Raw genomic sequence first — 23,651 nt, forward strand, 5'->3', positions numbered from 1 at the left:
AAACAATAAGAATGTTTATTATGACAGACTGTTCTAAAAGTTTCAAATACAGTCACGTGAAAAAGCAAGTATACCCCATGTAAAGTTTTGACTTTTTCAACATATTTCAACATACAGATATTTGATCTTCATTTCAACAATATTGATAGATAAAGGTGATATAATATAACAAATATCACGAAACATTTACATTTTGTAGTCCATTGTATAATTTAAATAAACATAAATGCAAATTTCGCATGTGGAAAAAGTAAGCACACCCTTGGCTCGAATAGGTGGTATTGCCCCCTTTGGCAGAAACAACCTCAAGTAGGCGTTTCTTATAACTGTCTACCAGTCTCGGACATCGACTGGGAGAAATTTTTGCCCACTCCTCCATGCAGAATTCTTTCAGCTGTGCGATGTTTAAGGGGTTTCTTGCATGCATAGCTCGTTTCAAATCCCCCCACAACATCTCAATGTGATTTAGATCCGGGTTTTGACTTGGCCATTCCAGAACCCTCCATTTCTTTCTTTTCAGCCATCCCTTGGTGGATTTACTGGTATGTTTAGGGTCATTGTCATGTTGCAAGGTCGACCTTCGGTTGAGCTTCAACTTCTACGACAGATGGCCTCACATTATCCTCAAACACCCTCTGGTACAATGAAGAATTAATAGTGGATTCCATGATGGTGAGCTGCCCAGGCCCTGATGCAGCAAAGCTGTCCCAAACCATAATATTTCCACCACCATGCTTTACAGTTGGTATCAGGTTCTTGTGGTCAAATGCTGTCTTTGGTTTTCGCCAAACATGTCTTCTGGTACTGTGGCCAAATAGCTCTACCTTTGACTCATCTGTCCAGAGCACATTGTTCCAGAAGTGCTGGTCTTTGCCTCGGTGTTCATTGGCAATCTTTAGTCTTGCCCTGATGTTCTTTCTGGAGAGCAAAGGTATCCTCCTGGCACACCTCCCATGTCGATCAAATTTGTGCAGCCTCTTTCTAATGGTGGACTCATGCACTTTGACATCAACGGTGGCAAGAGCTACCTGTAGGTCCCGTGATGACATTCTGGGGTTCTTAGAGACTTCTTTCAGCATCTTGCGGTCTGCTCTCGGGCTGAACTTGCTGGGGCGGCCTGGCCTGAACAAGTTGGCAGTTGTTTGGAATCTTCTCCACTTGTTGATGATCTTCCGAACAGTCGAATGATTTATTTCAAATTGTTTGGAGATCTTTTTAAATCCCTTCCCAGACTCCTAGGCATCTATAGCCTTCCTTCTGAAGGCCTCAGAGAGCTATTTTGATCTAGGCATGATGACGCCGCACACTTCAACGACAAAGAGCAAACCAAACTAAATGTCTGAGGTTTAAATAAGACAGGTTCCTCCAAGATCCTCTCTGACAATGTTCTAATCATTTGCACCTGAGCTGGTGCACATGATTCTAATTTTAGGTATTTGAAGTAGTGATTAAAGTGATTTACGTACTTACTTTTTCCACATGCGAAATTTGCATTTATGTTTATTTAAATTATACAATGGACTACAAAATGTAAATGTTTCATGATATTTGTTATATTATATCACCTTTATCTATCAATATTGTTGAAATGAAGATCAAATAGCTGTATGTTGAAATATGTTGAAAAAGTCAAAACTTTACATGGGGTGTACTTACTTTTTCACGTTGCTGTACATCAGCTAACAAAAGAACATCAGTCTTAAGATACAAATCGTGGTATTCTCCAAGGTTCTTAGTATTAAACTTTTTCCAAACACTTTGTGCTTGTGTATAATCTGTTTCACTTATATCTGTTTTATTCAATCTATTATAAAAGCTCTCTTTAGAAGGAAGCCGTGTTTCATTAAACCTATCAAATGAATCCACATAGTCATAAGGATATATTCCCTTTTGTGATAAGTTTAATCTGTTCTTGATTTTAGAAATGTGATTTAAGATGAGGAAACTTCTTAATATTTGATGCTAAATTAGACAAAGGACTTGACATAAATTTGAATGCATCAAGAAATCGAATGTGAGTTATGGGAGATGTATGAATTGTTTTTGTGAATGAGATGTATTGCACACCGCACCTTTCATATGCCATTCCCAGGTGCTGTATAACATCATTGCCGGGCACCGAAGGGGGCTCGGCAATGACGCATGCTGAAAGGGAGTACTCAGTTTTCACTCTGGTTGTTTGTTTTCTTGCTTTCTTGTTTGTTTGTTTGTCCGGGCAATATCTCAGCCATCCTTTGAGCTAGGAAGCTGAAATTTCGGCACAATAGTGAGCAATCCCTGGTGTTGGGCTAGCGGCTAGGGTGCCAGCTTAGGATCCTAGGATCCTGGGTTCGAATCCCGGTCAATCGCTGAATTAACGCCAGGGGGGTTGACTCAGCCTGTCATCCTTCCGAGGTCGGCTATTTGAGTACCAGTTCACTGGTAATTCCCTGCTTGTCGTTAAAGGCGGCAAAAAGGGTTGGCGTCAGGAAGGGCATCCGGCCGTAAAACATTGCTTCAAAAAGGGGACCGAAAAACAACAACAACCACAGTTCCCGAAAAAGGCCAACCCCCGCTTGCGGGGGAAAATGGCCTCTAAAGGTGTTTTTTTTTTTTTTTAGTGAGCAAATCCTTTGTCAAAAACAGTCTTTTTTGTTTTTTGATTAATCAATTAATTGAGGAGTTATGTAATTATTAGCGATTAATTAAGTACTTATACATTTCCTTTCTCTTCTGACCATTGTCTCAGGCACCTTTTGAGTTAGGAAGCTGATATTTGGACATGCCAATGACCAGGTGATTTGGCTGCAAAGGCTATTTTTGATTTATTAATTAATCAATTAATCAATTAATCGATTAATTATTTAATTATTCGATTAATGACTAAAAATGTTTTTTTTTTTTTAAGTTACAGATTCTGATGAAATGGTGGTGGTTTATGTGTTCCATGACCGAATTGATTAATAATTTAATTTTTTAATGAATATTATTTATTTGTTTTCCCTGTTTTTCAGTGTCCCATTTATGAAAATATAATAATAGCGAGGTACCAGTGCTATACACCGCACACGGGGCACTTGATCACGAACCCTCCAGTCACAGGTCAAGGCAAAAGCGAACCACGTGATCAATAACCATCTCAAGTTATTGCTTCTCGGCGGCAGATTCACTACGTCGGCGCATCACTGAGGCCGTCCTATAGAACCTTGATCCAAGTCCGACCTGGATCGCTATAGACCCCAGTGTGTACCCTGGATTAGAATAGGTACACCGTATCCCTGCGTGTCGTAAGAGACGACTAAGAGGGTTGGCGTCAGGAAGGGCATCCGGCCATAAAAGCATTGCCTCAAAAAGAGAACCATGACAATGACAACTACATATGGGCAGGGCACAGCCCGAAGTGGAGATCGGTTTCTGAGGTTTGGGACATGGAATGTAGGGACAATGACAGGGAGATCAAGAGAAGTGGTGGAAGTATTGGTCAGAAGAAGAGTGGACATATGTTGTGTGCAAGAGACGAGATGGAAGGGAAGTGGTGTGAGAATGGTGAAGGGTAGGCAGGGACAGAAATACAAGTTTGTGTGGCAAGGGTGCCTGGAGGGCCTGAATGGTGTTGGTGTCCTGTTTTCTGAGGAGTTTGTAGACAGTGTGGTGAGTGTGACTAGAGTGAGTGATAGGTTGATGATGGTGAAAATGATGATTGGAAAGCTCTTGGTGAACGTCATCTCGGGATATGCTCCGCAGGTTGGTCGGAGCGATGAAGAGAAGGACAAGTTCTGGTGTGCGATAGAGAAGCTGATGGAAAACGTGAAAGATGAGAAAGTTGTTGTGGTAGGAGGAGACCTAAATGGACATGTGGGAAGGAGTATGGATGGTTTTGAGGGAGTTCATGGGGGTTACAGATATGGTGTGAGAAATGGAGAAGGTGAAAGGATTTTGGAGTTTGCTGATGGAGCTGATTTGTTGATTTGTAATACTCAATTCCAGAAAGAGGATAATAAGCTTCTTACATACACGTCAGGTGGATCGACGACAACCATTGACGACCTGATGGTGTGTAGGCGAGATAGGGGGCACCTCCAGGACACAAAGGTGATCCCGGGGGAGGAGGCTGTTTCACAGCACCACTTGGTTGTATGCGATATAAGGGTGAAAGGTGCAAGGACAGCTCGGCGGGTGAAGTACCAACCGAGAATGAAGGTGTGGAGGATGAAAGAGGTGACAGTAAGGTAGGCATTAAAAGAGAGGCTGAGTAGGGTAGAGGATTATGTGGTTGAGCTTGAAAGTGGTTGGATGTCAATGAAAGCTAGTCTGTTGGGAGCCGTTGGTGAGGTATGTGGATGGACAAAAGGACCACCGAGGCACTCAGAAACATGGTGGTGGGATGATGAATTTGGAAAGAGGATTGATGAGAAGAGGAAGAAGTTCAAGGAGTGGCAGAAGGCGAAGGGTACGGGAGCATAAACAGCAGCGCATGAAAGTTATAAGGCAGCCAAGAAGGCTGCAAAGAAAGAGGTAGCAAAGGCGCAGGAGGCATGGAGGAAAATGTTTGGAGAACGCTTGGATTCGGAAGAGGGTCAGAGAGCAGTATTCAGGATTGCAAAGCAGATAGCGAAAGAGAGGTGTGATGTGATGGGGGTGAGTTGCTTGAAATATGAAGTGGGACAAATCGTTGTGGACCCAGATGGAATTAAAGGAAGATGGAAAAGATATATGGAAATGCTGTTGAATACAGAGAATGAATGGGATGGCAACATAGAGAGTACCCTAGTTTTAGGACCGGCAGAGAAGATAACTGAGAAGGAAGTTGAGGAAGCGATAAAAGCAATGAAGAGTAGAAAAGCGGGAGGGCCGACGGGAGTTGTGGGAGATATGTTGAAGGCAGCAGGAAGTTGGGGTGTGAAGAGAATGACAGAGATCTGTAATCTGGCGGTGAAAGAAGGCCGCATTCCAGTGGATTGGGAACTGAGTACCCTCGTCCCTCTATACAAGGGGAAAGGTGACCCTCTAGAGTGTGGCTCGTACCGAGCGATAAAGTTATTGGAGCATGGAATGAAGGTATTGGAAAGGGTGATGGAGAGGAGGATAAGGAAGAAAGTGAAGATCAACGAAATGCAGTTTGGATTTATGCCAGGAAGAGGAATGACAGACGCACTTTTTATTGTGAGGCAGTTGCAGGAGAAGTACATGCAGAAGAGGAGGAAGTTGTTTCTTGGGTTTGTTGATCTGGAGAAAGCATCCGATAGGGTTCCACGCAAAGTATTGACATGGGCAATGAGGAAGTTCCGAGTGGAGGAATGGTTGATCAGAGTAGTGATGGCAATGTACAAAAGAGCACGCACAGCTGTAAGGACGAAGGACGGGAACAGTGGTGAGTTTGAGGTGAAGGTGGGAGTGCATCAGGGGTCGGTACTAAGTCCACTACTATTTGTAGCTGTGATGGAGGTGCTGGCTCAGAACGTAAAGGAGGGTTTACCGTGGGAGTTGTTGTATGCAGATGATCTGGTGTTGATTGCGGAAAGTATGGATGGACTGAAGGAAAAGATGAACAAGTGGAAGGAATGTATGGAGACAAAAGGTCTGAAGGTGAATATCGGAAAGACGAAGGTGATGGCAAGTGGTAAAGCATGTGGTGAGGTGGAAAGAACTGGGAAGTGGCCCTGTGCTGTGTGCAGGAAGGGTGTCAGAGTGAACTCCATTCAATGTGCAATGTGCGCTGAGTGGGTTCATCAAAAATGTAGTGGTCTGAGAGGGTCATTAACCAGTATGGCAGCTACATTCAAATGTAAGGTGTGCACAGAGGGAGCTGCAGATGAAGGAAATGTTGAGTTGGATCTTGGAGACGGCGTGAAGCTGGAAGGTGTGAAAACATTTTGCTACCTCGGAGACATGCTGAATGGAGAAGGTGGATCAGACTCGGCAACGGTTGCTGGAGTGAGATGTGCATGGAAGAGGTTTCCGGAACTGAGTGGCGTGCTGATAAGGAGGGGAGTGTCGTTGAAGCTGAAGGGAAAGGTGTATGCTGCATGTGTGAGAAGTGTTATGATTTATGGGAGCGAGACATGGGTAATGAACGTAGAGCAGCAACGAAGGTTGGAAAGGGTGGAAATGCGAATGGTTCGATGGATGTGCGGAGTATCGTTGAGAGAGAGTAAGACAAATGATGAATTGCGAAAAATGATGGGAATAGAGCCTGTGATTGATGTTGTGAAGAGGAACAGGTTGAGATGGTTTGGTCATGTGTTGAGGAAGGATGAAAGTGACTGGTTGAGAAGAGTGATGGAAATGAATGTAGAAGGAAGTAGAGGACGGCGAAGACCGAGAAAGACTTGGCTGAAGATGGTGGAAGAAGAAATGCGGGCAAGGGGGTTAACAAGGGGAGATGCAGAAAATAGGGCAAGATGGAGAAGATTGTCATGGGGACCGCAAGGCTAACCCCCGCTCTAGCAGGGAAAATGGCCTTAAAATGCATGTTGTTGTTGTTGTTGTATTAATCATTTATTTATTTTCTTTCTCATTTGGCCAATATCTCAGGCATCTTTTGAGCTAGGAAGCTAATATTTAGACATAACAGTGACCAAGTGATGTGGCTATCAAGGATATTTTTGATTTATTGATTAATCATTCAATCGATTAATTATTTATTGATTAATCAATTAATTATTTGATTTTTTATTAATGACTTATTGAATTAAATTTCTAAAAGATACATCTTCGGATGAAGCACGAGTAGTTTTGTTATGCTATTAGCCAATTGATTAAGAAAATATTTTGTGATAATCTTTTATTGATTTTAATTGTACAATTAATCAATCAATCATTATTGTACACCTCTCCCTCCCAATGCAATCTCTATGAGCTGCATTGCCGTATTGCCGGGCGCCTGAGGCGACCCGGCAATGCCGTGCTGTAGGATATTTAATTATTTGGCATGGGGGCGGTGTACTTTGAATGTATGTGTACTTGTTTCTGGTTTGTGTTCGGAATGGCTGAAATGTCTCTGGGCGTTTTACTCAATTCATTTATAAATAGATGTGTGTCATAGTGTGTGTGCATTGTTGTGAAGAAAGACTAGAATGAAAGAGGGAAGTTTAAAATTGAGATTACAACTTTGATGAGCCGGACCTATATATTTACCAGTGAGATTACAATGGTCTCTTACCTTTATTCATCACCAACAGATAATTTGATATCATAACAGAAACCACAAGGAGTATGTTTTTTGTACACCGCTCCTTTCCTATACCATCTCCAGCCACTGCAAAACGTCATTGCCGGGCACCAAAGGGGGCTCGGCAGTGACGCACGCTGAAAGGGAGTACTCAGTTTTCACTCTGGTTGTTTGTTTTCTTGCTTTCTTTCTTTCTTTCTGTCTTTCTTGTTTGTCCGGGCGATATCTCAGCAATCCTTTGAGCTAGGAAGCTGAAATTTCGGCACAATAGTGAGCAGGTCCTTTCTCAAAAACACTATTTTTTGTTTTTTGATTAATCAATTAATTGAGGAGTTATTTAATTATTAGCGATTAATTAAGTACTTATTTCAATTAATTAAATTTTCTTTCTCTTCTGACCATTAACTCAAGCACCTTTTGAGTTAGGAAGCTGATATTTGGACATGCCAATGACCAGGTAATTTGGCTGCAAAGGCTATTTTTGATTTATTAATTAATCAATTAATCAATTAATCGATTAATTATTAAATTATTCGATTAATGAGGAAATGTTTTTTTTTTTTAGTTCCAGATTCTGATGAAATGGTGGTGGTTTATGTGTTCTATGACCGAATTGATTAATAATTTAATTTTTTAATGATTATTATTTATTTATTTTCATTATTAATCATTTATTTATTTTCTTTCTCATTTGGCCACTATCTCAGGCACCTTTTGAGCTAGGAAGCTAATATTTGGACATGACAGTGACCAAGTGATGTGGCTATCAAGGATATTTTTGATTTATTGATTAATCATTTAATCGATTAATTATTTATTGATTAATCCCAAAAAAAATTTTTATTAATGACATGTAATTAAAGTTCTAAAAGATACATCTTCGGATGAAGCACTGGTGGTTTAGTTATGCTATTAGCCAATTGATTAAGAAAATATTTTGTGATAATATTTTATTGATTTTAATTATACAATGAATCAATCAATTATTGTACACCTCTCCCTCCCAACGCAGTCTCTATGAGCTGCACTGCGGTATTGCCGGGCGCCTGAGGCGCCCCGGCAATGCCGCGCTGTAGTATATTGAATTATTTGGCATGGGAGCGGTGTACTTTGAATGTATCTGTACTTGTTTGATATTTATTTGTGTATGATTGAACTGGATTTGGAGAAGCAGTATCTATCTTTTCAAGGATACTTTCAAAATCGGCATATATCACAAATGGATGCTTTATAGATTTGTTGAAATCTTTGAATGATATGTTTGAACCTACATTTGGCATATTAATTACGGTTTATTTATGATTACTACAATATTTTGAATGTTGATTTAATCCAGCGGTTCTTAACCTGAGGGGCGAGACCCCCATGGGGGTCGTTTGGGGTTTTCCAGGGGTCATGAAGGGGTCATAAATAACATATCAATTTGTTGAGCCAATTTTTAGGAACCTAATAAAGGTACATACCACAGTACCACACACAGTATTTTGTTCGCATAAACGCGTACGTATACGCACACAAACTGTGTGTGGCCTGGATCATGCGTGATCGAGGCTCATGCTTGTCAACTGCGGTGTGTTAGCGTTCGTGCATGGCCAAACTGTGAGTAGAGTAGGCCTTACATTTACCCATCTTCACTATAATTTCACTGCGATTTTGCCTTTTGTTCGTGCATTCCGTCACATTCTCATCACCTTTCTCATGTCTTGTTTTGCTTCACAGGTTGTGAAACATGTCTGCCAAGAAGCGCACGTATGGTGAAGCATTTCTCAAGTTCGGCTTCACAAGCATTGTTCAAAAATCCGTGGTCAAGCCGCAATGTGTTATCTGTGCCAAGGTTTTGAGCCACGAGAGCATGAAGTCCAGCAAAATGAAGATCCATTTGGAGTCTTGTCACCGCGACCTGGCGGGGAAGGGCGTGGACTATTTCAAATGAAAAGAAGCCGCACTCAAGGGTTCCCGCATCGATTAGACGGGTCACTGAGCTCGTCAAAATGAAGCAGCGCTGGAGGCCTCATACCGGATTACTTCTCGAATCGCACAGACTAAGAAACCTCACACCATCGGTGAAGAGCTTATCAAGCCATGCCTTCTTGAAGCAGCGAAGTTGGTGCTGGGGGAACAGCAGTCAAACAAGTTCATGCAGATTTCCCTTTCGAATGACACAGTCAAAAGTCGAATCTCGGATATGAGTAATGATATTCTGCTGCAAGTAGTGAGCGCTGTGAAGAGCAGTCCAGTATATTCACTGCAACTGGACGAGTCAACAGATGTCGCCTCATGTTCCCAACTGCTAGTCTACGTTCGTTACCTCGACAGAGAAGCCATGAAGGAGGAGTACCTGTTCTCGGAGCCATTGGCCACTACCACTCGGGGAGAAGATGTGTTCAGAATGCTGGAAGCCTTCCTCATCAAACATGAGCTTGGCTGGGAACGAATTGTTGGGGTGTGTACAGATGGAGCATCTTCCATGGTCGGATACAGATCCGGCTTCAAAGCCTTCGTGAAGGATGTCGCTCCCCATGCCTCCTTCACCCACTGCATGATACATCGCCATGCTTTAGCGATGAAGACTCTCCCTTCTGGTCTTCGGGAAGTGCTTTCAGATGTGGTGAAGATTGTGAACCACATCCGAGGGAGCGCAACAAACTCAGGAATCTTCAAAGCGATGTGTGAAGAAATGGGCGCCGATTTCACTGTTCTGATATTCCACACAGAGGTGCGCTGGGTTTCGCGTGGTAAAGTTCTCAATCGTGTGATTCAACTTCGAGAGGAAATAGTGCTGTTCTTGGAGAGAGGGTGTATCGAGAAGGAGAATCAGCTTAATTTAAAGATGCAGGATGCACTGTTCGTGATGAAGGTTGCTTACTTGGCTGACTTCTTTGCCGAGGTGAATTCCTTGAACCTGTCACTTCAAGGAAACCTCCCAATGCTACACACGGCTTGTGACAAAGTGGCAGTGGTCAGGAGGAAGATTCACCTTTACCAGAGAAGAGTCCAGGACGGTGACACGACTATCTTCCCTGAGATGACGACTCTCCTGGATGCTATGCCAGATGCTGAATGCCACTTCCACGAGGAGATCTCAACCCACCTTCTGGCAATTAGTGAAGCCAGCAAACGTTATTTCCCCGGGACTGGTCAACTGCTCTCGTGATGAGTGGATCATCCGACCCTTTTCCGTTGAAGACGGTGCCATCAGCGATACTGACGTGGCTGGGAAGGTTGAATTTTACCGAATTCGTGAAGATGCGCAGCTCAAGAGTGACTTCATGGAACAAGAGCTCGCCACGTTTTGGCTGAAAGTGAAGGACTGTCCTGTTCTTTCGAATAGGGCCCTGACCCTATTGGTCCAGTCCCCCTCAACCTATCGCTGTGAGGCTGGATTCTCAACCAGGGTAACTCTGAAAACGAAGGAACGCAATAGGCTTATGATCGACGCTGACATGAGGTGCTGTCTGTCGAGCATTCGTCCTCGTTTTGATCGCCTGATGGCTGCGAAGCAATTTCAGCCATCCCATTGACTGAGTATTGGCAGACATGTTTTAATAAATCAGGCTTGCTATGAACCATTGACACATGTTTTAAGATATGTTTTAATAAATTTAATTTAAAAGAATTTCAGGGATCACGGTACTGACCAAGAATGTCTGATGGGGTCGTGGGGCCAAAAAGGTTAAGAACAACTAGTTTAATCGATCTTTCGTATGAAAGAAGTTGAGACATCGCTTTCAGGGATATGTTTTACATTTTCTATTGACTACTTGTGAAGTGGTTAATCTTCATAAAATTTTGATGTAAGCATAATGTGAATTTTCTCCCGAACTATAACACAGAAGGTCAATGTGTATTTCATCATTTTTATAGTTATTTGACATTTTTATATCTGAACTTTGTTTGTATCTGTTAATCCATACACATTAACAGATAGATTATTATTTTTTCTCAAATTTTGGAATATCTGTCAATGACATTGGAAAGTTCCAATCTTTAACATTAAGTTCATTAATATATGGTAAATAATGACCTACCCTGTTAGGATTAAGTTTCTGTGGGTGAAGGTGAGCAAGAACAGAGTATAGAAAACATTTATTATCATAGTTTTTAATATTAACAACAGCCCTTTTAAGCTCTATCTCTTTTGGCAAATCAATATAAGAAGAAGCACGAAGAGGGTCCGATTTCAAGATGTGTATCTTACTATAATTCACCAAATGTCTGTCTGTCCATTCGAAGGTACTGCAAAAACGGCTCAACCGATCGCAACGATATTTTGGGTGTGTATTCCTGGGACCCCTGGGAGTAAAAAAGGCTATATTGTTTTTCCAATTTTTCCAAGTTTTAAAATTTTCCAATTTTCCAGTTTTTCCAAACACTATGGAATAATATTTACCGATATGATTTACCGATATGAGGAAGCGATAAAAGCAATGAAGAGTAGAAAAGCGGGAGGGACGACGGGAGTTGTGGGAGATATGTTGAAGGCAGCAGGAAGTTGGGGTGTGAAGAGAATGGCAGAGATCTGTAATCTGGTGGTGAAAGAAGGTCGCATTCCAGTGGATTGGGAACTGAGTACCCTCGTCCCTCTATACAAGGGGAAAGGTGACCCTCTGGAGTGTGGCTCGTACCGAGCGATAAAGTTATTGGAGCATGGAATGAAGGTATTGGAAAGGGTGTTGGAGAGGAGGATAAGGAAGAAGGTGAAGATCGACGAAATGCAGTTTGGATTTATGCCAGGAAGAGGAACGACAGACGCGCTCTTTATTGTGAGGCAGTTGCAGGAGAAGTACATGGAGAAGAGGAAGAAGTTGTTTCTTGGGTTTGTTGATCTGGAGAAAGCATTCGATAGGGTTCCACGTGAAGTATTGACATGGGCATTGAGGAAGTTAGAAGTGGAGGAATGGTTGATCAGAGTTGTGATGGCAATGTACAAAAGAGCGCACACAGCTGTAAGGACGAAGGACGGGAACAGTGGTGAGTTTGAGGTGAAGGTGGGAGTGCATCAGGGGTCGGTACTAAGTCCACTACTATTTGTAGCTGTGATGGAGGTGCTGGCTCAGACCGTAAAGGAGGGTTTACCGTGGGAGTTGTTGTATGCAGATGATCTGGTGTTGATTGCGGAAAGTATGGATGGACTGAAGGAAAAGATGAACAAGTGGAAGGAATGTATGAAGACATAAGGTCTGAAGGTGAATATAGGAAAGACGAAAGTGATGGCAAGTGGTAAAGCATGTGGTGAGGTGGAAAGAACTGGGAAATGGCCATGTGCTGTGTGCAGGAAGGGTGTCAGAGTGAACTCCATTCAATGTACAATATGCACTGAGTGGGTTCATCAAAAATGTAGTGGTCTGAGAGGGCCATTAACCAGTGTGGCAGCTACATTCAATGTAAGGTGTGCACAGAGGGAGCTGCAGATGGAGGAAATGTTGAGTTGGATCTTGGAGACGGCATGAAGCTGGAAGGTGTGAAAACATTTTGCTACCTCGGAGACATGCTGAATGGAGAAGGTGGATCAGACTCGGCAACGGTTGCTAGAGTGAGATGTGCATGGAAGAAGTTTCGGGAACTGAGTGGTGTGCTGATGAGGAGGGGAGTGTCGTTGAAGCTGAAGGGAAAGGTGTATGCTGCATGTGTGAGAAGTGTTATGATTTATGGGAGCGAGACATGGGTAATGAACGTAGAGCAGCAACGAAGGCTGGAAAGGGTGGAAATGCGAATGGTTCGACGGATGTGCGGAGTATCGTTGAGAGAGAGGAAGACAAATGATGAATTGCGAAAGATGATGGGAATAGAGCCTGTGATTGATGCTGTGAAGAGGAACAGGTTGAGATGGTTTGGTCATGTGTTGAGGAAGGATGAAAGTGACTGGTTGAGAAGAGTGATGGAAATGAATGTAGAAGGAAGTAGAGGACGGGGAAGACCGAGAAAGACTTGGCTAAAGATGGTGGAAGAAGAAATGCGGGCAAGGGGGTTAACAAGGTGAGATGCAGAAAATAGGGCAAAATGGAGAAGATTGTCATGGGGACCGCAAGGCTAACCCCCGCTCTAGCAGGGAAAATGGCCTTAAAATGCATGTTGTTGTTGTTGTGTTTGATATGAACAGTGATGTGGCTTTTGTTGAAATTCTACAAATACTGTTTATTCTACGTACCAGGAGAGAGTAGATCGACTCCTGACGAACTCTTCCTATATAAATGTGCGGCTCCGAAGTAACATGGCAGCGTGTGCAAAGCGACTGAGAAACAGGTGTAGCGGCCGCTTCCGTGTTACAGATTCGGCGCGCACTCTTCACACATAAACGTGCGACTGAGAAAGACGTGTAGCGGCTGCTTCTGTTTTGCAGAAATCAATCTTTTTTCAAAATGGGTGCTATGTAATGTTTCGATTTTGATGATTTGCGTGTGATATGATTCAACGGATGTTTATATGAATCGTTTAAAAAATTTTAAAGCCTTCAATTTCTGATATTTTTCCTTTTCATTTGGGCTTCCCAATTAAAGCCCCGCCCATAGGGCAGGTACCGTTGCTAGTTGTAGTTTAACTATACTTAGCAATGTTAATCCCAAGGAGTAATTTCCACATCAATATATTAGCTGATGGTTTAACACTTCAGTTTATTTTTTCGTTGCAGGGAGGCACACTGCAGCATTCCCAGAGAAAATGGCTACTGAGGATGAGTCATTCAGGCAGAAAGCTGCAATTGAATGTCCTGTGTTGGAAGGTGTGAATGTAGGCAAAAATTTTAGATTGCACATTTTATGCGACGATGCATGCATATGTCAAAGTTAAGTAACGTCAGGAAATATGTGAAGGACTTCAAGGATGGCAGAACTGACATTGTTGACAATCTTCACTCACAGTGGCCTTGGAATTACAACTTGTGCAAACAAGGGAAAGATAATTCTCCCTGAAAAATTCAATTTACTGGATTCCATAATACTTGATTTACAAAACTCTTGAGTTTGTAAAACAAGCATTATTATCCTAGCTTAACATTTAATTATATCATCACTTTTACAGAACGTATGACATCATAACCTAAGGTTTCATCAGGAAGACAAAATTTACTTGAAATGCAAGGATGGCACAGAAAAGGCGATTCCTTATGACTTATGCAAAATTGCACCAGTCCTATGCACAATTTTCCCTTCATGCAACATGGATGCAAACTCTTCCATGAGGCTTAGAATATCAGAAAAAAAATTAACTTACATTAGGTAACAGTTGACTGTGAACTACTACTTATATTAATGCAATGGATGCTATTGATCAATATCAAACTCTATTTTTCCAAAATTATATGCACTATTCGGAAAGAAGAGGCAAGATGCATGTCCTTTCTACGTACAGTGTAAAAGCCCATGTTTCTCAACAGGGTTTTCATAAGCACTTCAGCCAGGTGTGTATCGGGGTGTGTTCTTTGTAGCCCACTGTGATTGATCCCCACACTCTCTCCATCCTCGCCCAACCTGCTGTAGCCAAGCAGTGAGGCCACATGCATGTGGTCCTGTAAACTTGTCAAAATGATGTCCAACTGCATACGCTGATGGGTAAAAAAACGGAATAAAAACATTCCCATCTCACAACCACAAGACCATCCACAATGGGAGATCAATAACCAACGCTGCATGATATTTTTGCTAGAAGTTTCATTATGCCAAAGAGTCCTTCGTTGTTTTTTTTTGGTTATTACGGCCATTACTATGGGCTTCTCTGGAAAACCAGAAATCACTCGATTTACCGCTCCTTCTTTTCCACCTGCAAAATATGATTCAGGCCCTTCTCCACAAATATCAAAGGTGGCTTTAAGCACATCAAATGTATATTAACCATGCCTTTACATGGTTTTGTATTAATTGTTGGTGATGGTGGGAGAGGGTATTGAGCTCAGCAGACAAACCTGGCCTTTGGAAAGACTCTCCCAGCGGTCAGGGCCCTGGGGTAGAAGTGAATGCAGCAGCTCCATTCGTTCCTTCAATGGAGGCAGAAGCATGGAGGCTCCAACAGATAGTGTCTCAGTCACGGCCTGCATTGACCACACATAATTCGAATTATTACAGTAACACACATAGAGCAATTAACTCAAGAGTGCATGAAGTCCAAGATTCAACAGCGGCAGCCGCACTTATATTGTGAAGCAAATTTTACTGCTGTCGTATTCATTCTGACAATAAGTATTTTCCGGCAAAGTTGTCTCTTGATGTTGGGAGTAATCACGAGAACCAACAACGATGGAAACAAATGGTACAGACACTATTAATTATGTGACATGGACAATCTGCCAGAGTACGAGTAACTGTGATATGGATTAAAGACGTGTTTTGTGGGAGAATATTTTTTTCCTGATACCTTTTAATAACTTGAGTAAATCAAGTTGGAAAGGGAGAAGATTCTGACATTTCAAACTAGAACGGCACTCGGCATAGCGCAAAACGATGCCAGGCTGAACAATTTACGTTTTGTATCCCACTGATAGGTCAGATCTGGATCAGGACCTGAACCAAAATATAATCGACTTGTTCTTGTTACCTTACCAACTCATCCACTAAGTTTTGTCATAAGTCATCCACAACTTTTTGAAATATCATGCTACATATTGTTTTTGTCCCCATCACTAAATGGTGAAGAATCACTTTAAAAATTCTCAGATCCAGATCTGGATCTTCACAAAAATCTAATCATTTTGTCTGTTTTACTTACTCAACCTCTCCACAAAATTTCGTCTGAATCAATCAACAAACTTTTTGAGATATTTTATTCAGACAGTGTTAATATTTCAGATAATATTTCAGACAGTGTTTGAGATATTCTATCTCTCTATATCTATTACTCTCGATCACTCTCTCTCTGTGACTCTGTCTGTCTGTCTGTCTCTCTCTCTCTAAAGTATTTAACACTGAGAAAGGACAGACTGACAAACAAACCGACAGGTGTGAAAACATAACCTTCATCCACCTTCAGTGGAAGAGGTAATTACATTTTACAGACAGTGTCTTGGCTTTGTTGCAACAAGTTTAATCTTTGAAATAGTATCAAAGCTCATTGAAGGGTTGGAGGATTTGGGAAAAGGGTCAGCAAACTAACAGAGGTGTAAAGGACAACAGACATACAAGAAGCTGGACAACTGAATGCACCCACCCCCCCCCCCCCCGAACCCTCCCTCCATCCCCCACCCGTGCCATTTCTACATACAGTAACTCGCACCCACCTCTTGGATCGATTCAGGCACAGAAGAATCCATAAGTCTAAAAAGTAGATTACGCAGTGGACGTGCCTGGCTACCCAGAATACTGGTGGCAACACCGCCAGCCATGGCGAGTGACAGATGTGTCGACAGCAGTTTGAGACAAAGGAGCACAAAATGATGATGTTCTCTGTATAAAGACAAAAACGAAAGTAAAGTAACAAGGACTGTTTATTACCACGAGAACATGACCACCTTCCCATAAAACTAAAACAATTTAAAGCTGTAAATATTAATCCCATGACATGGTGGTCAGTTCAAAATCCACTTAATACACAACATGCCAGAAGCAAAGTTTTGATATTTGGTTTTCATCCATGCACTTTCCACAAGAAACTTCAGTCAAAATCAGCAGACAGGTCTAACCTTGACGTGGGGAAGGGAGCAGGAGGTGTATCACTGTTGATCCGGTCATAGTAATGCTCCAGGAAAGAACGTATGTGGCAGAAGGTACTCTCCTCAAGATCCACACAAAATGGTCTATGCCAAGCAACCACCTGCCTGAAAGGACAATGTGTGTCACCATCTCTAGTGTTACAGGTAAAAAGCCAGGTGTTAATAAAATGTAAGGGATAATATTCTATCTCTCTATATCTATTACTCTCGATCACTCTCTCTCTGTGACTCTGTCTGTCTGTCTGTCTCTCTCTCTCTAAAGTATTTAACACTGAGAAAACAATATCTGTACAATTCTAGAATAACCACAATGTGGACAAATTGTCTGATCAACCTTGCCACACGATGCATTTGCTATATTTGGTGGAGCCCTTTGTAACTCTCAAGTCAATACGATCCTTTTTCTCTGAGTCAGTGTTCTCTGACATGCCCGCATTGTTTGATGCAGAACCATGTACAAGAAATAAAATGAAAAGTCAAGAATACTTTTTGTTCACCTCCTATATGAACTAATCTCTAATTCACAGTAATCTCACTAAATATGAATGAAAGTCTACATTCTTCATCTACATGAAAGAATCGACTTGTTTTCCCAATCAGATAATGGAGCCTGATAAAATATGAAACATCTTTTGTCAATGAAGTGTTTGCAGTATCATTTAAACACAAAATTAATCTCCTTCGAGAAGAGTATGCAAACCATCACCTGTACCCTGGCCAAACCATCACCTGTACCCTGGCCTACAGAGCATTGGGGCCACAGCCACGCCCTCAGCCAATGACCCTCCCCTGCAGCCTTGTGCTGAATACAAATGAAGAAGAGAACACCAATTTCATCAGTGCTCACAAAACCAAGTTATCATATACCATTAGTTTCCAATTCTGGGTATCTTCCTGGCCACATGCCATCTTCTTTGCTCTGAGAGGTTGGCGCCAAAAGCTAAGGACTCCTGTCTCTGGAATCACCTTGTTTTAAAGTCTTTGTGAACTGTTGGTGTTAATTTGTTAATGTAATGTATTTGTGCATCTTATTAAGTGCCTCTCTCATCTAGCACCTCGCTCTCCCATGAGCCTCAATTTCGTATCAAAAAATAAATTCTTTCATGAAGGTGCATCCATGGTTTGGATCACAGATAATGTCCAACAAACACCATTTCACTCACTGATGTTCTCAAAGTGCGGAAGGTTTTGAGGTTAAGAGAGCACAGCCAGAAAATGATTGATTTACATTGACAATAAGTGGTTACATAAGATTTGAATAATGTCAGGTGGCTGAGTTTTTCCTTGAACTGATGCCCTTTGGTTTGACGACTTTGACACTTTTGCCACGTTTTGGTATGCAACTATAATGTATCCTCCAAATCTGCATTGAAGAAAAAAAAGTGGCAATGTAAACTTTGGCAAAAAAATAAAAGTGGCAAATATATACAAATGGAGGCTAAATATTTTCAATATTCTACATTTCATGCTAATAAGCTACCCAAAGAGGATGGACCACGTGGATAGGATTTCCCGCACGCAAGGTGCCCTGAGAATGTCTTTCCAGACTATCACAAGGAATGTTAAATTTAAGTCCATATGTGTTCTCAAAAGAACGCTTGAGATTATGTCATTACAACCTTTTCAACAGAGTTCTGTGGGAAGAGAAAAAGGTAGCCAGATACCTGTCAGTCGGCAGGGCAGTCCAACTGAGGCTATGAGACGTCCCAGCAGAAATCTGTTGGACGGCCACTCCATCGAGCCCCATCACTTTCTTGGGTTTAGTTATAGGGCTAGTTGAGTGGCCTTGACCACATTGGCCCATCGAGTTATTTCCCCAAGCATACACTTCATTGTCTGGGCAAGGAAAACAAATTAAACATACTCGCATTCTAATAGTACGTACTTTATAAGAAGTGTATGTGCAGACAAACAAATAAAATGACCCAAAGGCAATAACATCTCCTCTGACATGGGTCCTCCTCCTATTGGAGGACCTTCCTAACAGCATTAAATAATGTATTGAGGCCTTCTATAAAACCTTACCATGTGTGAGGGCCAGGCAATGGCTGTCTCCACAAGAAATATCCACCATTCGAATGCAGGCCAACTCCTCAATTAATTTGGGTCTCAGGGCTGTGGCCTCTGATGAGCCACAACCCAAACAAGCTCCACAGCCCCATGCATAGAGCTGTAGAAAATCCATGATATAATCAAATCCACATCACCAAAGCAAGAAAATAAACATCTCGTTTTATTTCAGTTCACTTTGACGAAACATCCGCCTCCAAAATCCACGATATCACACTTCAAAAATATCATGCAATCTTCCTTGTAGAATGCATCAAATGCTATTTAGTGCTGAGAAGATTATCGACGGCTTTCAGGTGATAAAACCTTGGATGTGAAAGACATGGAAGAGCTAATACAGTACTTTTGAAATGACATATTGTGCCACAGAATGTTCGGCACGCATGCGCAGAAACCACCGGAAACATAGGCGTTGAGGGCATCACAAAGTATATGGTGTGTCAGTTGAGTTGCCATATTTCTGATTTGCCATAACCGGACAAGGGTCCCTAGGCCCCTCCCCACTCTCCCACCCATTTAGTCCCCAGATACCAAAAAATTATGGCTGAGGGTCCCCCTCCATTCTCCCCCAGAAAATTTTAACTTTGTGGAAGTTCATATCCTGCATTTCTGTGACTTCTGAGAGACAAAATAACCAGTTTCCAGACCACGAAATATTTGTATTTAGCCATATTCATATTTTCATTAAAACATTGCTGCAAAATGATTTTATGGGTTCCCATGTCCCCGATTACTACCCCTTGCTGCTACACAAGCAAAATGAAGCAAGTTCCGATTTTGTTGGTTAAATATATGAATGACTTCAGTTTGCTCCCAGCCTACTTTTTCAGCTGTCACGCCACGGCCAACAGTGAATATTCTCATCGTTTAGTCTATGTGTCACCTAGTAGCCAAGGCTACCTAGCTGTGGGAAAAACGCAAGGAGTCTTAAAAAAGTGTTATTTATTTCAATCTTATTTTTTGTTGACATCAAAGTGGGGTGGCATTCAAACAGCTAAACATCAAAAACAAACAGTGAAGTAGCCAGCGCCAAAAGGGCAGATGCTCTCTAAGAATAGGCCATAAATGCACAAAACACAACTGTGAATACATTTTTTTACCCTATGATATTGTGACGGTTGTGAGTGTGGGGTCGGACGTCATGCACCCCCTGTGCAGGTAAAAGCACAGGCATGTAAAAATGAGTGTTATTCCTTTAGTTTTCTGTTTAGAGATTAAGTAAATCATATTCATGTGGTCAATATGCATTGTGCATGTAGAATATAGGGGTTTCCCCTTCCCCCTTCCCCCCTTTCTATTTCCCTTCATCTCTATATCTCATTATCTCTTTATTTCTCTGTCTCTTTCCCTCCCAACATTCTCCTGTACCTCATGCCACTCACCACCATCCACATATTCACAAATATCGCCTCATTTAAAGCAAATCCCTGCACCACCATTCACGTGACACGGCCTTGGGCTGATACTAAATGCAGCAGAGTGGAAGCCGGTGTCACGGGGTTCCAGGGACGAAGTTTCTAGAAATTGCTGGCCACTTTGACCCCCTACCTTCACCCCCACAACTCCTCCGTGAGATGCCACAGGAGGACCAAAGCCAGGAGAAAGGTTGTGTTTACCAAAAGCAAAAAGTGTATAAAAGAGTCGGACCTGAGATACATCCATATATCTATCTGTCTATCTCTCTTCTGTCTCTCCTGTCTCTTTCTCATAAAGGACATGATACAAATACCAGAGAGAGCTGTTCGGCCCTTTCCGAGATTTCTTGCTCGCAGCCCGTGCTACAACCTGTGCTACAATCTGCCCGTGTTACAACCTGGAGTTCACGCTTTCTTTTACCCCTCCCGCTTTTCACACATTTTCGAAAAACATTGAATTTTTCCCATTCTTTAAACTTTGGCTCCCGTTCATTTTTCTCCACAGCGGCTTCATCCTGACACAACCACCACAAATAACGTTTTCAGCATCATAGCTGGGACAGCGCCATCTCTGAACGCAAACTTGACAACACCTAGCTCCAGATCATCGGAGCTCTGCCACACGAGGGGGGTGCGAAGAACGAGTTCAGGTGCCGGGCTGTGGTAAGGTTGTTCAATCGGAGTAATGATTCATAAGTGCCATAACGGAGTAAGCGGAGTAATCATAACAGAGTAATCGGTAAGTAATCGGTGTAATGACCATGCCATAACTGGCATGGTTATGTTCGCATAGGGGTAAAGGCGAATGTCTATGTGTTCAATATGTGCTGATATACAGTCACGTGAAAAAGTAAGTACACCCCATGCAAAGTTTTGACTTTTTCAACATATTTCAACATACAGCTATTTGATCTTCATTTCAACAATATTGAAAGATAAAGGTGATATAATATAACAAATATCATGAAACATTTACATTTTGTAGTCCATTGCATAATTTAAATAAACAAAAATGCAAATTTCGCATGTGGAAAACTAAGTACACCCTTGGCTCTAATAGGTGGTATTGCCCCCTTTGGCAGAAACAACCTCAAGTAGGCGTTTCTTATAACTGTCTACCAGTCTCTGGCATCGACTGGGAGAAATTTTTGCCCACTCCTCCATGCAGAATTCTTTCAGCTGTGCGATGTTTGAAGGGTTTCTTGCATGCACAGCTCGTTTCAAATCCCCCCACAACATCTCAATGGGATTTAGATCCGGGCTTTGACTTGGCCATTCCAGAACCCTCCATTTCTTTCTTTTCAGCCATTCCTTGGTGGATTTACTGGTATGTTTAGGGTCATTGTCATGTTGCAAGGTCGACCTTCGGTTGAGCTTCAACTTTCCGACAGATGGCCTCACATTATCCTCAAGCACCCTCTGGTACAATTAAGAATTCATAGTGGATTCTATGATGGTGAGCTGCCCAGGCCCTGATGCAGCAAAGCTGCCCGAAACCATAATATTTCCACCACCATGCTTTATAGTTGGTATCAGGTTCTTGTGGTCAAATGCTGTCTTTGGTTTTCGCCAAATATGTCTTCTGGTACTGTGGCCAAATAGCTCTACCTTTGACTCATCTGTCCAGAGCACATTGTTCCAGAAGTGCTGGTCTTTGCATTGGTGTTCATTGGCAAACTTTAGTCTTGCCCTGATGTTCTTTCTGGACAGCAAAGGTTTCCTCCTGGCACACCTCCCATGTAGATCAAATTTGTGCAGCCTCTTTCTAATGGTAGACTCGTGCACTTTGACATCAACAGTGGCAAGAGCTACCTGTAGGTCCCGTGATGACATTCTGGGGGTTCTTCGAGACTTCTTTCAGCATCGTGCGGTCTGCTCTCGGGATGAATTTGCTGGGGCGGCCTGGCCTGAACAAGTTGGCAGTTGTTTGGAATCTTCTCCACTTGTGGATGATCTTCCGGACAGTCGAATGATTGATTTCAAATTGTTTGGAGATCATTTAAAATCCCTCCCCAGACTCGTAGGCATATATAGCCTTCTTTCTGAAGGCCTCAGAGAGCTCTTTTGATCTAGGCATGGTGATGCCGCACACTTCAACAACAAAGAGCAAACCAAACTAAATGTCTGAGCTTTAAATAAGACAGGTTCCTCCAAGATCCTCTCTAACGATGTTCTAATCATTTGCACCTGAGCTGATGCACTTGATTCTAATTTTAGGTATTTGAAGTAGTGATAAATGTAGGGATGTACTCACTTTTTCCCACATGCGAAATTTGCATTTATGTTTATTTAAATTATACAATGGACTACAAAATGTAAATGTTTCATGATATTTGTTATATTCTATCACCTTTATCTATCAATATTGTTGAAATGAAGATCAAATAGCTGTATCTTGAAATATGTTGAAAAAGTCAAAACTTTACATGGGGTGTACTTACTTTTTCACGTGACTGTATGCAGCAATGCAACAATTGAAAGCTTGTATAATTTTAGAAAATGCACACACTTAAAACTGCAAAAAGAGAAAACAATATTACAAAAAGTGAAAATCAAAAAGCGAAAAACTCTCTCATTGTTTGAGGTCAACAGTAGCCTACCTGTTTTATTTCTTCTGGATATATTTGGCATTTGTCCTGGCTGCTGCCATAAGGTCCTTAGCTTCTGCAGTCTTGAAGAACCAAGCAAACTCAGCGCAGGTCATCTTGTAGTTGAAGTGAACGAATAGTTTGCCCTTTATGAGGTCCACTTCTGTTCCTCATGTCCGTCCAGAGGTTCTTTATGACGCTGAACACGTGCTTTACATAGCATTTGCTGGCAGGCGTACAGCAAACACATGCTACACATTCCGTAACAGATTGGGAGCCTCAGTTTGCTTGAAAAAAAATGCACCCACATATCGGAGACATTGCGGAGTCGTGGGGACTATTGTCGCTAGGGGGAGCGGCGAGGGAGATGATGGGTAATGAAGCTGCATTTTCCATGCTTGTCAATGCAGGTAAAACATTGTTTAATGTGCACACATCGTTGAAAAGCGTGTCTCCATCGACCTCCATTCGAATATGAGCTGTCAAGGCCGACAGCTCGTCCTGCTTCAAAAGTTTGTCCAGGTTGAGTGGAGCGCAAAGCCTGAACAATGATACCTCTGAAAAGTCGAACCATTTCTCAGGGTACTCCATCATGCACACATACACCTGCCGGGCATCTGCCTTGAGATGTAGCCTGCTTGACCGGGCCCAGCTTCCTCAGGGCTTGCGAGACATTGTATCCATAAAAGTCATTGTCTACCCTGTTCTGTAGCTCTTTGAGCAACCTGTTGTATTACTGAGAATAGCACTGACATATGTATGGTGTTGCCTCCACAACTTTGATTGTCATG

General features: G+C 42.1%; 1 protein-coding gene across 1 annotated transcript in view; it reads right to left on the reverse strand.

Annotated features, from left to right (window-relative positions):
* Positions 1-23,651, reverse strand: part of LOC137422161 (putative E3 ubiquitin-protein ligase HERC1) — a 443,323-nt gene that overhangs the window by 366,184 nt on the left and 53,488 nt on the right. The window contains 6 exon segments of the mRNA XM_078772274.1: positions 14,496-14,690; positions 15,048-15,173; positions 16,356-16,521; positions 16,758-16,892; positions 18,452-18,623; positions 18,813-18,957. Of these exon segments, the coding sequence (XP_078628400.1) occupies positions 14,496-14,690; positions 15,048-15,173; positions 16,356-16,521; positions 16,758-16,892; positions 18,452-18,623; positions 18,813-18,957 (939 nt within the window).

The sequence above is a fragment of the Myxine glutinosa genome, chromosome 2 (genome assembly GCF_964187855.1).
Source record: "Myxine glutinosa chromosome 2, kmMyxGlut1.1, whole genome shotgun sequence".
Taxonomy (NCBI): Eukaryota; Metazoa; Chordata; class Myxini; order Myxiniformes; family Myxinidae; genus Myxine; species Myxine glutinosa.